At 42.9% G+C, this 18,031-nt stretch overlaps 2 protein-coding genes and 1 long non-coding RNA gene across 3 annotated transcripts in view; 2 read left to right on the forward strand and 1 right to left on the reverse strand.

The window, feature by feature from the left end:
- The window catches only part of LOC135553775 (metalloproteinase inhibitor 2-like), a 126,071-nt gene that overhangs the window by 46,652 nt on the left and 61,388 nt on the right, over positions 1-18,031 (forward strand). The window lies entirely within an intron of this gene.
- LOC135554739 (uncharacterized) lies at positions 4,675-9,129 on the reverse strand. Its single transcript, XR_010457732.1, has 3 exons — positions 9,035-9,129; positions 6,744-6,875; positions 4,675-5,630 (listed from the first exon to the last, which is right to left on the reverse strand). It is a non-coding gene; the product is annotated as an uncharacterized LOC135554739 (long non-coding RNA).
- On the forward strand, positions 8,265-16,659 carry LOC135554737 (galectin-3-binding protein A-like). Its single transcript, XM_064987171.1, is given in 7 exon segments — positions 8,265-8,417; positions 9,802-9,905; positions 11,029-11,238; positions 13,459-13,590; positions 14,032-14,320; positions 15,315-15,559; positions 15,562-16,659. Coding segments are annotated over 6 exon segments (1,791 nt in total). The 5' UTR covers positions 8,265-8,417; positions 9,802-9,823; the 3' UTR covers positions 16,395-16,659.

Raw genomic sequence — 18,031 nt, forward strand, 5'->3', positions numbered from 1 at the left:
GGACAGTGACTGATAGAAATAGAGAGATATACTAACTAGAGGACAGTGACTGATAGAAATAGAGAGATATACTAACTAGAGGACAGTGACTGATAGAAATAGAGAGATATACTAACTAGAGGACAGTGACTGATATAAATAGAGAGAGATACTAACTAGAGGACAGTGACTGATAGAAATAGAGAGATATACTAACTAGAGGACAGTGACTGATAGAAATAGAGAGAGATACGAACTAGAAGACAGTGACTGATAGAAGTAGAGAGAGAGATACTAACTAGAGGACAGTGACTGATAGAAATAGAGAGATATACTAACTAGAGGACAGTGACTGATAGAAATAGAGAAAGATACTAACTAGAAGACAGTGACTGAGAAATAGAGAGAGATACTAACTAGAGTACTAACTCAAGGACAGTGACTGAGAAATAGAGAGAGATACTAACTAGAGTACTAACTCGAGGACAGTGACTGATAGAAATAGAGAGAGATACTACCTAGAAGACAGTGACTGAGAAATAGAGAGCGATACTAACTAGAGTACTAACTCGAGGACAGTGACTGATAGAAATAGAGAGAGATACTAACTAGAGTACTAACTAGAGGACAGTGACTGATAGAAATAGAGAGAGATACTAACTAGAGTACTAACTAGAGGACAGTGACTGATAGAAATAGAGAGAGATACTAACTAGAGTACTAACTAGAGGACAGTGACTGATAGAAATAGAGAGAGATACTAACTAGAGTACTAACTCGAGGACAGTGACTGAGAAATAGAGAGAGATACTAACTAGAGTACTAACTAGAGGACAGTGACTGATAGAAATAGAGAAAGATACTAACTAGAGTACTAACTCGAGGACAGTGACTGATAGAAATAGAGAGAGATACTACCTAGAAGACAGTGACTGAGAAATAGAGAGCGATACTAACTAGAGTACTAACTCGAGGACAGTGACTGATAGAAATAGAGAGAGATACTAACTAGAGTACTAACTAGAGGACAGTGACTGATAGAAATAGAGAGAGATACTAACTAGAGTACTAACTAGAGGACAGTGACTGATAGAAATAGAGAGAGATACTAACTAGAGTACTAACTAGAGGACAGTGACTGATAGAAATAGAGAGAGATACTAACTAGAGTACTAACTCGAGGACAGTGACTGATAGAAATAGAGAGAGATACTACCTAGAAGACAGTGACTGAGAAATAGAGAGCGATACTAACTAGAGTACTAACTAGAGGACAGTGACTGATAGAAATAGAGAGCGATACTAACTAGAGTACTAACTAGAGGACAGTGACTGATAGAAATAGAGAGAGATACTAACTAGAGTACTAACTAGAGGACAGTGACTGATAGAAATAGAGAGAGATACTAACTAGAGTACTAACTCGAGGACAGTGACTGATAGAAATAGAGAGAGATACTAACTAGAGTACTAACTCGAGGACAGTGACTGATAGAAATAGAGAGCGATACTAACTAGAGTACTAACTAGAGGACAGTGACTGATAGAAATAGAGAGATACTAACTAGAGTACTAACTAGAGGACAGTGACTGATAGAAATAGAGAGATACTAACTAGAGTACTAACTCGAGGACAGTGACTGATAGAAATAGAGAGAGATACTAACTAGAGTACTAACTCGAGGACAGTGACTGATAGAAATAGAGAGAGATACTAACTAGAGTACTAACTAGAGGACAGTGACTGATAGAAATAGAGAGAGATACTAACTAGAGTACTAACTAGAGGACAGTGACTGATAGAAATAGAGAGAGATACTAACTAGAGTACTAACTAGAGGACAGTGACTGATAGAAATAGAGAGAGATACTAACTAGAGTACTAACTAGAGGACAGTGACTGATAGAAATAGAGAGAGATACTAACTAGAGTACTAACTCGAGGACAGTGACTGATAGAAATAGAGAGAGATACTAACTCGAGGACAGTGACTGATAAAAATAGAGAGAGATACTACTCACTCATGACGGTAACTGGAATAGGGGCGGCAGGAAGACAAGTGGTTCGAGCGTTGGGCCAGTAACCAAATGGTTCCCCGAGCTGACAAGGTACAAATCTGTCGTTCTGCCGCTGAACAAGGCAGTTAGCCCACTGTTCCTCGGCCATCATTGTAAATAATCATTTGTTCTTAACTGACTTGCCTAGTTAAATAAAGGTTACATAAAATAATCCCACGATGAAAAAGAGTTTTAAACTCTGTTTATGTGGCCTTATTGAAGTCAGAATCCTCTAAAAGGGTATCAACCTTACGATGACCCCGTTTTCAAACTGCCAACCTCTGAATATAAGTGTTTTCATGAATGTCTACAAAAACAACAACTTTTTTCCCATTATAACAATACTGTTATAGCAGAGCTATTCTCTCTCTCTCTGTATGTCTCTCTCTTCACAGACATGCTGTGAAGTGGTCAAGCCTCCACCCTTATTCATTGGTTCTGTAATAAACAGATGTACGACTTTGTTCCCACGACAGTTAAATATACATCAGAGCTGCTCTGTGATGCTGAGCTAACCAACCCTGCTGGAGCACTGAACAGCATCTATGACTGACGTCATATTGACAGATGTTTGCTTGACCTGCAGCATCACAGTCAGTCTGGACGAATCACAGCTGCTGGAGTGGATAAGGTTACAATAATAGAAATATAATTGCTAGAATGGAAAAAGCCCCTCAGGCCACGGAAATTTGACAGGTATGTTCTAGTGGTTATATTTCTATGGTTCTAATCCTTTAGAGTATCCAGGCGTCCAGTACTGTGATAATTATGTGCTCCTAGAAACTGAAGGTCTCATATAGGGTCAGAGACGAGTTTGGTCAAAGAGCAACTCATATCTTTTAACCCAATTCCTCTTTCAGCCTCCATACTGAGTATTTCCAGCTGAATATGGTTGAAGGTACGACCCCATCTAGTGGAAGAAAACAGACATGGTTCATGTGGGCTTTAAGAGGAGGGTAAGTACTACACAGACAAACACAGTAGACCTAGATTGACATGGTTCATGAAGGCTTTTACAGGAAGGTAAGTACTATACAGAGACACACAGTAGAACTAGATAGACATGGTTCATGAGGGCTTTTAGAGGAGGGTAAGTACTACACAGAGAAACACAGTAGACCTAGATAGACATGGTTCATGAGGGCTTTTAGAGGAGGGTAAGTACTATACAGAGAAACACAGTAGACATAGGTAGACATGGGTCATGAGGGCTTTTAGAGGAGGGTAAGTACTGTACAGAGAAACACAGTAGACCTAGATAGACATGGTTCATGAGGGCTTTTAGAGGAGGGTAAGTACTGTACAGAGAAACACAGTAGAACTAGATAGACATGGTTCATGAGGGCTTTTAGAGGAGGGTAAGTACTATACAGAGAAACACAGTAGACCTAGATAGACATGGTTCATGAGGGCTTTTAGAGGAGGGTAAGTACTACACAGAGAAACACAGTAGAACTAGATAGACATGGTTCATGAGGGCTTTTAGAGGAGGGTAAGTACTACACAGAGAAACACAGTAGAACTAGATAGACATGGTTCATGAGGGCTTTTAGAGGAGGGTAAGTACTATACAGAGAAACACAGTGGACCTAGATAGACATGGTTCATCAGGGCTTTTAGAGGAGGGTAAGTACTACACAGAGAAACACACTAGACCTAGATAGACATGGTTCATGAGGGCTTTTAGAGGAGGGTAAGTACTACACAGAGAAACACAGTAGAACTAGATAGACATGGTTCATGAGGGCTTTTAGAGGAGGGTAAGTAATGTACAGAGAAACACAGTAGAACTAGATAGACATGGTTCATGAGGGCTTTTAGAGGAGGGTAAGTACTATACAGAGAAACACAGTAGAACTAGATAGACATGGTTCATGAGGGCATTTAGAGGAGGGTAAGTACTACACAGAGAAACACAGTAGACCTAGATAGACATGGTTCATGAGGGCTTTTAGAGGAGGGTAAGTAATGTACAGAGAAATACAGTAGAACTATATAGACATGGTTCATGAGGGCTTTTAGAGGAGGGTAAGTACTGTACAGAGAAACACAGTAGAACTAGATAGACATGGTTCATGAGGGCTTTTAGAGGAGGGTAAGTAATGTACAGAGAAACACAGTAGAACTAGATAGACATGGTTCATGAGGGCTTTTAGAGGAGGGTAAGTACTATACAGAGAAACACAGTAGAACTAGATAGACATGGTTCATGAGGGCTTTTAGAGGAGGGTAAGTACTGTACAGAGAAACACAGTGGACCTAGATAGACATGGTTCATGAGGGCTTTTAGAGGAGGGTAAGTACTACACAGAGAAACACAGTGGACCTAGATAGACATGGTTCATGAGGGCTTTTAGAGGAGGGTAAGTACTATACAGAGAAACACAGTAGAACTAGATAGACATGGTTCATGAGGGCTTTTAGAGGAGGGTAAGTACTACACAGAGAAACACAGTGGACCTAGATAGACATGGTTCATGAGGGCTTTTAGAGGAGGGTAAGTACTACACAGAGAAACACAGTGGACCTAGATAGACATGGTTCATGAGGGCTTTTAGAGGAGGGTAAGTACTGTACAGAGAAACACCAGCCGTCATCAAGGAAACAGCATAATCACTGTATGTTGAAAGGCCTTTATTCAAGTGCAAGCCTACATTTCATAGTTAATATAGTTATGTTCATAATTCTAAAGTAAGAACAGTTATACATTTTGATATTATTTGATGAAATTAAGATTCATATGCAAATTGATCAACATTTTCCATAATTACAGTACCATCATTTAAAACTTTTATTAAAAAGAAAAGAGAGGAGATACCATAGCTAAAGGAACTTCAGCCAGTGGTGTTGGACCGAGAGAAAAACTGTGCTTTAAGTAAGGCACCCTGGATCTACACAATTGATGCAAAGAGACGTAGACTCATCTTGACATGAGACTACTTATGAGGTCTAAAATCATCTGACAGATTTGGATTTTGGGGATAAATTCTGTATTTTATAATTTAAGGGTGAAAAGTAGACAATGGGCCAGGATAAACTAAAATCTATCGTTCGGTTTCCTTTAAACAGCCACTACAAATTTCAGTTATACTTTAGCCACCGCTAGATAAAAGTCAATGGGAGTGAGAGGGGTATCCATCATACATTTTACATTTGAGTCATTTAGCAGATGCTATTATCCAGAGCGACTTACTGGAGCAACTATGGTTAAGTGCCTTGCTCGAAGGCACATCGACAGATTTTTCACATAGTCGGCTCAAGGATTCTAATCAGCGACCTTTTTGTAACTGGCCCAGCACTTAACCGCTAGGCTTCCAGCTGCCCACATACATTACATTGTAAAATACTGAACTTCCCCTTTAAGACATACTGTACAACATTCTGGATCATGTATTGACCCAATAAACATATCTAAATAGCACCTGATGAAGCTGGTGACACAGGGGCTGCAGGCTTGACTCATCTCCAGGGAGAGGTTACTGGACCCGTTGGTGATGTTGAAGTGTGGGTAGAGAGAGAGGATCAGTTTGTGGGTGCAGATGTTCCTCTCCTCCACTTCCAACTTCCCCTCCCCATCTCTGTTCCCTGTGGGGCTGATAGAGTGTATTTTAGTATCAGTGTAGTTTAGCGACATGTATCCATTCATTCAACAATCTATTCATTCATTGAACTTTCATTTAATCAGGAAAATAACATTGTGCCTAGTTTTTATGGGTTCAATATGTCTGTTTCTCCCTCAGTATCAGTGTTACACAGATTTGTGGTAGAAAGAGGCCTTAATCAGACAGGGAACCCAGACTGGTAGAAAAAGGCCTTGATCAGACTGGGAACCCAGACTGGTAGAAAAAGGCCTTGATCAGACAGGGAACCCAGACTGGTAGGTAGAGGCCTTGATCAGACAGGGAACCCAGACTGGTAGAAAGAGGCCTTGATCAGACAGGGAACCCAGACTGGTAGAAAAAGGCCTTGATCAGACAGGGAACCCAGACTGGTAGAAAAAGGCCTTGATCAGACAGGGAACCCAGACTGGTAGGTAGAGGCCTTGATCAGACAGGGAACCCAGACTGGTAGAAAGAGGCCTTGATCAGACTGGGAACCCAGACTGGTAGAAAAAGGCCTTGATCAGACAGGGAACCCAGACTGGTAGAAAAAGGCCTTGATCAGACTGGGAACCCAGACTGGTAGAAAGATGCCTTGGTCAGACAGGGAACCCAGACTGGTAGAAAGATGCCTTGGTCAGACAGGGAATCCAGACTGGTAGAAAGAGGCCTTGATTAGACAGGGAACCCAGACTGGTAGAAAGATGCCTAGATCAGACTGGGAACCCAGACTGGTATGAAGAGGCCTTGATCAGACAGGGAACCCAGACTGGTAGAAAGATGCCTTGGTCAGACAGGGAATCCAGACTGGTAGAAAGAGGCCTTGATTAGACAGGGAACCCAGACTGGTAGAAATATGCCTTGATCAGACAGGGCTCAAAGGTTTTTTCCACGATTCCTTGAGTTCACTCACTTTGCCTCCTTCTCAAAACATCAAGGAGAGCATTAAAGGAGAGGGCACCTCAGATCTTCTCCACCAACGCTCTTCTTTTCCCTCAGAAGTTTTGGGAATGAGACAGGGAGAGTTTTGAGGAGACGGGAAGGAGGAGACAAGGAATCAAGGAAAATACTTTAGAGAACCACCCACAGTGAAGAGTAGTATCGTACCTCTCTCACAAACGACCCCTGCACCCTCCTTGTGGCAACAGTCGGTCAACCCCCAGCCCTTGAACGGACAGCTGGACAGGATCTTCTCAGTTCCTTTGCAGTCCATATCATCCAACCAGATTGAACCCGAGCCTTGGATACACAAAACAGAGGATAAACAAGGAACAAGCGGAATCATGTGCAGAAATCACGAAGGACTTAACATACCCACACAGTCAGGAAGAGGGCATGACAGCGCCTTTTCCCCACAGGAGGCTGAAAAGATTTGACATGGGCCCAAAGATCCTCAAAAGGTTTTACAGCTGCACCATCGAGAGCATCTTGACTGGCTGCATCACTGCTTGGTATGGAAAATGCACCGTCCCTCAACTGCAAAGCGCAACAGAGGGTGTTGAGGACAGCCCAGTACATCACTGGGGCCGAGCTCCCTGCCATCCAGGACCTCTCTATCAGGTGTGTCAGAGGAAAGCCCAGAAAATGCCAAAGACTCCAGCCACCCAAGTCATAGACTGTTCACTCTTCTACCATCCAGCAAACGATACCGGAGCACCGCCTCTCGTATCAACAGGCTCCAAGACAGCTTCTACCCCCAACCCATAAGACTGCTAAATAACCATAAGATTGCTAAATAATATCGTTAATTAAATGGTTCCCTGGATTATCTGCACGGACCCTATCTTGCACTGACTCTACTCACAAGACTATACATTATATACACACTATATACACATTCATTCACACACAATGACATACGCACATACACTTTTACACTCATCATATGCTGCTGCTACTATGTTCTTTATTTCACTATTATTATTATCTATCCTGATGCCTAGTCACTTTAACCTGTCTTCATGTACACATCTACCTCAAATACCTCGTACCCCTGCACATTGATCTGGTACTGCTACTCCCTGTATATAGCTCCACCCTACATGATTGGGGTGGGCTCGTTAGCAAGCATGTCACGGTAAAGTTTCTAACAAGGAACAGAAAGTCCTTGTTCTAATTCTTGACTAAAACTACACACCTTATATTCAGTATTATGACTCAAATAAGATTCATACATTCATACAGTAACAGAGTAGTATTCTGTTTAGTTATAATTCTAAGCTAAACGTATACATAATTTAGTCATTATTCATAAACATCCCATAACAACAATACTCGCTTATTTTGTCACGTTATAACTTGCTCACTTACACAACCTGTGCAACCAGTCCCTTTGTGATCAGGTTAACGTTTATTGTCATGAATCTTGCCCTCAAGGCAGAACTGAGCGATTTGCGCTAATGTCCCTGCTACAAAGTCAAAAGAGTTTGGCTATATCTAAAAATGAATGGAAAAAAAGTGCTTTAAGGTTCGGTATTAAGTTTAGCAGTGAGGTTAAGGTTAGGTTTACGGTTAGGGTTAGGTTTCAAATCTTTATTTTATGACTTTATGACTATTTTATGATTATGACTTTTATGCCAAGCTGCCTCCAGGGCAAGGTTCACGACAAGAAATGCTATCCAGACCCCCTTTGATTTCACAGGAAATGAAACATAGAGAATCCATTTGCAGAAGTGCAGTTTCCATTACATTAGCAACTACTTTCACCCCTGTGGCTTTATAAGCTGTATAATTTCATAAGGGTTGTGAAAGATCCACGACGCACACAGCAAGACACAAGAGGTAAGACATTTGAGAATCAGAATGTCATCTCTGGAAAGCCTAATTAACTAGTGTCCTCAGTGATGCATAAACAATACTGTTTGATTGTAATATATATACTTGATTGTCTCTTGTACACATACATTTACTTTATGTATAGAAAATGGACTGCGATAAAAATCAACTGAATGTGATATGATTTCTTATCAATACAATGCATGGAGTGGAATAGCACAGTGCATTGTAGACTGTATGACTCAGTTGTCTTATTGAACGCAGGTATTTGACATGAAGCATTAGATTTTTAGCAGATACAGCACTACATGTATTTGTGTAGAATACAATGATGCTACTTTAGTACAAAAAAAGGCAATGTAATTGTAATTCAGCTAAATGTATTGTATCAGCTAAAACTCAGCTAAACATGTATTGCATCAGCGAAAACTAATAATGGTGGTTATTGTTGGGGAAGATGGTCTAATATGTAACGCTAACTTTCGACATTAAAGCTTTATGCCAATGGTGTTGCTCATGGACGTTGTGAGGTGGGCATATTTCACCATGAAACACTGAGAATCTCACTGCGAATAACAGTGGGAGGTCGTTCCTTCTCTTGCTAGAACAAAAGCGATACCTACCGTGCCGACCCGGTAGCGACGAACCTGACCTTTCTACTTGTCGAATCGCAATGATTGTCAGTCAGTGTCAAAACAACTGTTGCAGATCTCGTCAGTGTCAAAGAACTTGACTTGGAGCCAATCAGAGAGTACGAACCCCTAGGGGAGGGGCCAACAGAAGTGACAACAGGAAAAGGAAGGCATTTTCTCCGTACCTCCACGGTTACATTTCATGAACCAGTCACACTTCATATACAGTGCTGTGAAAAAGCATTCTCTACTTTTGCATATATTTTTTATCATCTTCAACTATAACCCAATATTAGATAAAGGGAAACTGGGTGAACAAGTAACCCAATAATTGCATACTTATTTTATTTATTTAATCAATAAGAGCAATGCCCCAGTGTGGAGAAATAATAACTGGTTGTGCCACCTTTACCTGCAATGACTCCAACCAATCCCTTCCTGTAGGTTTTGATCAGTGTCTCACGTTGCTGTGGAGGAATTGTGGCACACTCTTTCCATGCAGAATTTATTTTTGATTTATTTAACCTTTCTTTAAATAGGCAAGTCAGTTTTTAAGAACAAATTCTTATTTACAATGACGGCCTACACCGGCCAAACCCCAACGTCGCTGGGCCAATTGTGCGCCGCCCTATGGGACTCCCAATCACAGCAGGTTGGGATACAGCCAGGGATCGAACACTGCGATGCAGTGCCTTAGTCCGCTGAGCCACTCAGGATGTCAAATGTTCCTATTGTTCTATTGCTTATCTGTTTGTCAGTTTTCCAAGCTGGCTGGTGAAAATGCAGAATGGTGGAATCCCTCTGTGGCTGCTGTTGCTCCTCCATGTCCCTGGACTAGACTCTGCAACATGGAATCTATTCGGTGAGTTCCATTGAGCCTGGTTTGTACTGTGTTGTCAACTCCTACCGTCATTGTCATGCCAAAGGCCATGGTCATACAACACAAACAGATCTGGGACCAGGGGAAGTTCAGTTGGACAATAAAATCTGATATTCTCCTATCACTTCATCACAATTAAGTCATGTTAGTTTGAGAATGTCAATGTCCTGATGTTTTTATAGTAGACAGTCCAATGAATCAGGCATCGGCCATTCAAGTAGTGTACTCCTCAAACTCCTGCCTCAATTACTGCAACACACGTTTGTTTGTGAATGACATTGTTAGTAGGACAATGACCTGGTGTTTTCACAGTAGACTTTACAAGGAATCAGGAACAGTGTAGGGGTTGGGTCCCAAAGACCCTCCCCATGATTGATTAAGTGGACCTTAAGATTCATATGTTTTGCTGCAGGCCTTATAATAGATACTGTTGCTATGTGTCTAAAAAAAACTCTGCAAAAGCATCTATATTAGTCTTTGTGGTTAAGCCCTGGCTGTTGTGAGAGTGTGCTTGCAAGCTGGGTCTGAGCCAGACAGAAACTAGATAAAGAGAAGTAACCACTGTCTGGTTTTGATATGTTGATCTTGTGTGACAGTGGACAATTCTAATAAATTCAGAGAAGCTACTGTACTAGGTCGCCTTATAAGGTAACCTCAGCTTATTGATACACACATACATTGATGTAGGTGATCATACCACTAGGGAGTGATCACATGAATAAAATCAGCTGCGCCCTTAAGTGGGGTGCAGAACTTACTCTCAAACATGCATGCTGTGTTTTCGTTGTCAACTTCTGTCTGCAATTGCATTAAATAAAGGTTTGATTGATTTTCTTAAAGAAGATATTGTCTGACTGCTGAATTCACCAATAAGCCAAAGATTGACAAGGGACAAGGAACCTACCCCGAGACAATAGGCCAATCATGTAGTGTTCTCCTCAAGTTCCTGTTTGCAAAGCACTAACAAGTTGGTTCATGCTTTGTACTGCCGCCTAATAGAAATGTAAGCAAACAGCAAAGTTGCATAAATCCGTTGTCAGTTGAAGCTCATCAGTCCAATTTTTAAACTGACTAACTTAAATCCTCACCCTCTCTGTGCTCACAGGTAAGTCCTCGACAGAGCCCACACAGGAGGGCGAGGTGAGGCTGGTGGGGGGTAAGCATGACTCAGAGGGTCGAGTGGAGGTGTACCACGAGGGGAAATGGGGGACCATCTGTGACGATGGCTGGGACCTGGCCGAGGCTCAGGTGGTGTGCCGTCAGCTGAAGTTCCCTGGCGTTGTATCTGCTGTCACTGGAGGGACTTATGGAGAGGGTGAGTATCTTACAAGGGTCATGTTCATTAGGCACCAAATGGAAGAAAATGGACTGAAACACGGACAGAATACCTGGGTCGTATTCACTAGGCACAACATGGAAGAAAATGGACTGAAACAGTGAGGGAAGACTAAAATATCGTAGAATAGTATAGAATACAGTATATACATATGAGATGAGTAATGCAAGATATGTAAACATTAGGTGACTAAAATATCGTAGAATAGTATAGAATACAGTATAGACATATGAGTTGAGTAATGCCAGAAATGTAAACATTACTAAACTGGCTAGTGTTCCGTTCCTTAAAGTGGTCAATGATTTCTAGTCTATGGCTATAGGCAGCAGCCTCTAATGTGCTTGTGATGGCTGTTTAACAGTCTGATGGCCATGAGATAGAAGTTGTTTTTCAGTCTCTCGGTCCCAGCTTTGATGCACCTGTACTGACCTCACCTTCTGGATGACAGCGGTGTGATTAGGCAGTGGCTCGGGTGGTTGATGTCCTTGGTGATCTTTTTGGCCTTCCTGTAACATGGGGTTCTGTCGGTGTCCTGGAGGGCGGGTAGTTTGCCCCCGGGTAATTCGTTGGGCAGACTGCACCACCCTCTGGTGAGCCTACAGCACCCGATGCAGTTCTGAACCAAGCGGTGATACAGCCCGACAGGAAGCTTTCAATTGTGCATCTGTAAAAATATGTGAGGGTTTTAGGTGACAAGAAAAATTTCTTCAGCCTCCTGAGGTTGAAGAGGCTCTGTTGCGCCTTCTTCACCACACTGCCTGTGTGGGTGGTCCATTTCAGTTTGCCAGTGATGTGTATGCCAAGAAACTTGAAGTTTTCCACCTTCTCCACTGCGGTCCTGTCGATGTAGATAGGGAGGTGCACCCTCTGTTGTTTTCATCTTTCAACGATCATCCTTTGTTTTGTTGACATTGAGTGAGAGGTTGTTTTCCAGGCACCACACTCCCAGAGCCCTCACCTCCTCCCTGTAGGCTGTCTCATCCTCGTTGGTAATCAAGCCTTCTACTGTGTCATCTGCAAATTTGATGATTGAGTTGGAGGCATGCTTGACCACGCAGTCATGGGTGAACAGGGAGTACATTTACATTACATTTAAGTCATTTAGCAGACGCTCTTATCCAGAGCGACAGTACAGTTGGGGGGGGGGGGGCTAAGCATGCACCCTTGTGGGGCCCCAGTGATGAGGATCAATGTAGTGGAGGTGATGTTTCCTACCTTCACTACCTTGGGGCAGCCCGTCAAGAAGTCCAGGACCCAGTTGCACAAGGTGGGGTTCAGACCCAGGGCCTCAAGCTTAATGTTGAGCTTGGAGGGTACTATGGTGTTGAATGCTGAGCTATAGTCAATAAACAGCATTCTTACATAGGTATTCCTCTTGTCCAGATGGGATAGGGCAGTGTGCAAAATGATGGCGATTGCATCGTGTGTGGATCTATTGGGGCGGTAAGCACATTTTAAATGGGTATAGGGTGGTAGGTAAGGTAGAGGTGATATGATCCTTGACTAATCTCTCAAAGCACTTCATGATGACAGAGGTGAGTTCTACAGAGCGATAGTCATTAAGTTCAGTTACCTTTGCCGTCTTGGGTACAGGAACAATGGTGACCAACTTGAAGCATGTGGGGACAGCAGACTGGGATAGGGAGAGATTGAATATGCCCATAAACGCACCAGCCAGCTGGTCTGCACATGCTCTGAGGACACAGCCAGGGATGCCGTCTGGACCGGCAGCCTTGCGAGGGTTAACACGTTTAAATGTTTTACTCACATCGGCCACGGAGAAGGTGAGCCCACAGTCCTTCATGTTCTGTCAGCACAAGAATTTGAAACCTTTTGCTACAGTTTGTCTGATGAATATGACTCACTACATGACTTTGCCACCAGGACGCAGTGGAAAAAAACAAATATTAGTAGCATTGTCAATAAATCTGAATCCCAAATCAAACCTCAGCAACCCCCTAGCCCCTAGCGACTTTTGTAAAAGTATGAGAGGATTGAATAAGCGTTAGCAATATGACGACAAGGAATCTGGGATTCTTGGAAGGAGCAAGTTCAAATAGGTAGTGATTTGTGTGAATGGCAGGCAGCACCAGCAGAAAGAGTCAACGAACTTACTTTAATACACCACAATATAATATTTTTCTTATTTCTGCACATGATTTTGCTTGCTCCTTGTTTATCCTCTGTTTTGTATCCAAGGGTCGGGTTCAATCTGGTTGGATGATATGGACTGCAAGGGAACCGAGAAGTCCCTGTCCAGCTGTTCTTTCAAGGGCTGGGCGTTGACCGACTGTTCCCACAAGGAGGACGCAGGGGTCGTTTGTGAGAGAGGTACACTACTACACTGTGGGTGAATCTCAATAGTGTTTCCCCTGATTCCTTGGCTCCTCTCTTCTCGTCTCCTTCTGAAAAGTCTCCACGCCTCCGTTGGAAAACATCAGAGAGAAGTGAGGAGAGCATTGGTGGATAAGATCCAATGCTCTCCCTGATTCCCTCTGATGTTTTTAGGTGATTTGAGAGGATTCAAGGAATTTAATAAAATACATTTCAGATTCACTCTGTGTGTCTGCAGCCCCTGTCTGACCAAAAGTTATGGAAGAAACAGACATTTTAACCCATAACAACTACACAAGGTTATTTTCCTGGTTAAATAAAGGGATGAATGAATACATGTTGTTAAACTTCACCGAAACTAAAATACACACTATCAGCCCTACATATTCCTACTCATCATGTACAGTCCTAATCATGTGTATTCCTCATACTGTACAGGCACAGATTTGACCAGTGACACAGTACATTTCCTGGACCACAGTCTGGGCCTGTCAGATGACCTGGGCGAGCTGTTTGACCGTGGGGATGCCTGTGACTTCCTCATCACAATCCAGAGCCCCTCAGGAAACAGAGATGGGGAGGGGAAGTTGGAAGTGGAGGAGAGGAACATCTGCACCCACAAACTGATCCTCTCTCTCTACCCACACTTCAACATCACCAACGGGTCCAGTAACCTCTCCCTGGAGATGAGTCAAGCCTGCAGCCCCTGTGTCACCAGCTTCATCAGGTACTAGTCTATGACCCTTAACAGGTGCTATTTAGATACACTTTGACCCTTAACAGGTGCTATTTAGATACACTTTGACCCTTAACAGGTGCTATTTAGATACACTTTGACCCTTAACAGGTGCTATTTAGATACACTTTGACCCTTAACAGGTGCTATTTAGATACACTTTGACCCTTAACAGGTGCTATTTAGATACACTTTGACCCTTAACAGGTGCTATTTAGATACACTTTGACCCTTAACAGGTGCTATTTAGATACACTTTGACCCTTAACAGGTGCTATTTAGATACACTTTGACCCTTAACAGGTGCTATTTAGATACACTTTGACCCTTAACAGGTGCTATTTAGATACACTTTGACCCTTAACAGGTGCTATTTAGATACACTTTGACCCTTAACAGGTGCTATTCAGATACACTTTGACCCTTAACAGGTGCTATTTAGATACACTTTGACCCTTAACAGGTGCTATTTAGATACACTGACCCTTAACAGGTGCTATTTAGATACACTTTGACCCTTAACAGGTGCTATTTAGATACACTTTGACCCTTAACAGGTGCTATTTAGATACACTTTGACCCTTAACAGGTGCTATTTAGATACACTTTGACCCTTAACAGGTGCTATTTAGATACACTTTGACCCTTAACAGGTGCTATTTAGATACACTTTGACCCTTAACAGGTGCTATTTAGATACACTTTGACCCTTAACAGGTGCTATTTAGATACACTTTATGTTTATTGGTTAAATACATACACAAGAATCCAAATGTGTCAGATGATTTTAGACCTCAAAAGTAGTCTGTCGAGATGAATCCACGTCTCCTTGCATCAATTGTGTAGATCCAGGGTGCCTTACTTAAAGCACAGTTTTCCTCTAGGCCCAACACCACTTGCTGAAGTTCCTTTTAAGCTATGGTATCTCCTAAAAATGTTTGAATACAAGTTAATTTATTTAAATGTCCTTGCTCTGGTTCTCTAGGTACCTTTACACCCGCAGCATCGACGTGACTGTTTCCTCTGCCCAGTGCCTCCACAAGCTGGCCTCAAAGTTTGGGGTGAAACGGCTGATGCAGGACACCGGCAGGCTCTTCACCGTACTCCTCCCTGAGGACCCCTCCTTCTACACCCAGGTCTCCCTGTACCAGTACTCCGTCCAGACTGGGGACCTGCTGCTTCAGGAGAACTGCCTCCAGTACCTGGCCTGGAACTGCGAGGCTCTGATCAATTCCCGGCCTGGAGCGACCTCTCCACAGACCTCCTGATGGCCCTGTTGGCGCGGTCTGACCTCGTGGTACCGGACGAGGGGTTCCTCCTGCAAGCTCTGGAGAGTTGGATCATAGAGAAAGGTGACTTGACCGGCACTGAGAGCCAGGCGGCCCTGTTAGGCCACATCCGTTTCCCGATGATCCCTGCTGAGAAGCTCTACGATCTGCAGTTCACCTCAGAGCTCTACAGGAGCCACGAGAAGCTCTATCGTGTCAGCATGCTCAGAGGCTTCCAGTTCAACGCCTTGTCGTTCGACACTCTGAGGAAGCACAAAAGCAGTGAGAATGAAGAAGAGCATGATTACCATCCCAGGATCTACACTGCTGAGCCATGGAGCGTCACCATCAACTCAACCAACAAAGAGCCACCACGCCAAGCTATGCAATATGATTACAACAGGCGCTACAATAACTACCAACCTTATTACCCCATGCCAGAATATGGCAAGTCATTCACAACACCAAACCACAATAGTGTGATTTACCAGACCAAGGAAACCAACCCCATCAGTTGGTCAGCAAGAGTCTTTAAGAACCAACGAGAATGTTCCAGGTGTATTTCCTTCCCCACTGCCAGTCTCTCTCTCCAAAGCAGCCTCAGTCAAAACCAGACCAACAGTGTTCACTTCAGCAACCGACTGCTCCTAACATGTGAGGGCAGGTATGTCTTTCACGTCCAGGACTTCAAGAACGACATGGCCCAGATCCCTACTAACAGCAGTCTGGCCCTGTCCTACCCCTGTCCTGAAGGCCAGTATGACTTTCGCTTTGTGGTGAGACCAGAATACATCTGATAGCACTGCCTGGCACAGATGCAACAATGCTCCTAACACGCATCCACAAATCTAATAATGATGTCCAATTGCAAATCAATTGCTCATGTTTTTATTCAAGAGTTTGAAATTATGGTAATGTGGTTTTAGAAATATGTGACTGATTTGATCATAACCCTTTGTTGATTTGCTGAAAGCATATTAACATGTAGCACTGCTCTTACTTAAGTATTAATCAAAAACTATAACATCTCTGCTTGCACTTGAATAAAGGCATTTGAACATGCAGGGATGTGGATTATGTTTTTCCCCCAAATGGCGGCTAGTTCTTCCCATAGAAATAGCTAGAGGTCTCGAGTGCCCAAAAGCCTGTTTTGCCATGGCTAACGCCATTGAAGACTGTCACCATTTTGAAGTTGTCTACTGGGTGGGTGGGACTTCATATGGGTTAAGGAAGGATCACATAATTCCAATCGGGTCATCAGGAGGGATCATCCAATGAATTATAGTTCTGAGCAAAAATGTCCATAACTGCAGGCGGTAGTAAATCTCCAACCTTGCCTTTATACCTGTTCAAACCACACACTGCATGTGGCAGGATGCACCCTTTCAGTTTGTTTGCCAAATAGTAATAGTAGAAGAAAACTGACTACTTCAAAATGGAGATGGCCTCAATGCTGTCCGTGCTCTCACAGACGCCATAATAGGACAGATTCAAAGATCTGATGTCTATCTAGTTCTACTGTGCTTCTCTGTATAGTACTTACCCTCCTCTAAAAGCCCTCATGAACCATGTCTATCTAGGTCTAGTGTGTTTCTCTGTACAGTACTTACCCTCCTCTAAAAGCCCTCATGAACCATGTCTATCTAGTTCTACTGTGCTTCTCTATATAGTACTTACCCTCCTCTAAAAGCCCTCGTGAACCATGTCTATCTAGGTCTACTGTGTTTCTCTGTACAGTACTTACCCTCCTCTAAAAGCCCTCATGAACCATGTCTATCTAGTTCTACTGTGCTTCTCTATATAGTACTTACCCTCCTCTAAAAGCCCTCATGAACCATGTCTATCTAGTTCTACTGTGCTTCTCTGTACAGTACTTACCCTCCTCTAAAAGCCCTCATGAACCATGTCTATCTAGTTCTACTGTGCTTCTCTGTACATTACTTACCCTCCTCTAAAAGCCCTCATGAACCATGTCTATCTAGTTCTACTGTGCTTCTCTGTACAGTACTTACCCACCTCTAAAAGCCCTCATGAACCATGTCTATCTAGGTCTAGTGTGTTTCTCTGTACATTACTTACCCTCCTCTAAAAGCCCTCATGAACCATGTCTATCTAGGTCTACTGTGCTTCTCTGTGTAGTACTTACTCTCCTCTAAAAGCCCTCATGAACCATGTCTATTTAGGTCTACTGTGTTTCTCTGTGTAGTACTTACCCTCCTCTAAAAGCCCTCATGAACCATGTCTATCTAGGTCTACTGTGTTTCTCTGTGCAGTACTTACCCTCCTCTAAAAGCCCTCATGAACCATGTCTATCTAGTTCTACTGTGTTTCTCTGTGTAGTACTTACCCTCCTCTAAAAGCCCTCATGAACCATGTCTATCTAGTTCTACTGTGTTTCTCTGTGTAGTACTTACCCTCCTCTAAAAGCCCTCAT

Source organism: Oncorhynchus masou, chromosome 14, assembly GCF_036934945.1.
Source record: "Oncorhynchus masou masou isolate Uvic2021 chromosome 14, UVic_Omas_1.1, whole genome shotgun sequence".
Taxonomy (NCBI): Eukaryota; Metazoa; Chordata; class Actinopteri; order Salmoniformes; family Salmonidae; genus Oncorhynchus; species Oncorhynchus masou.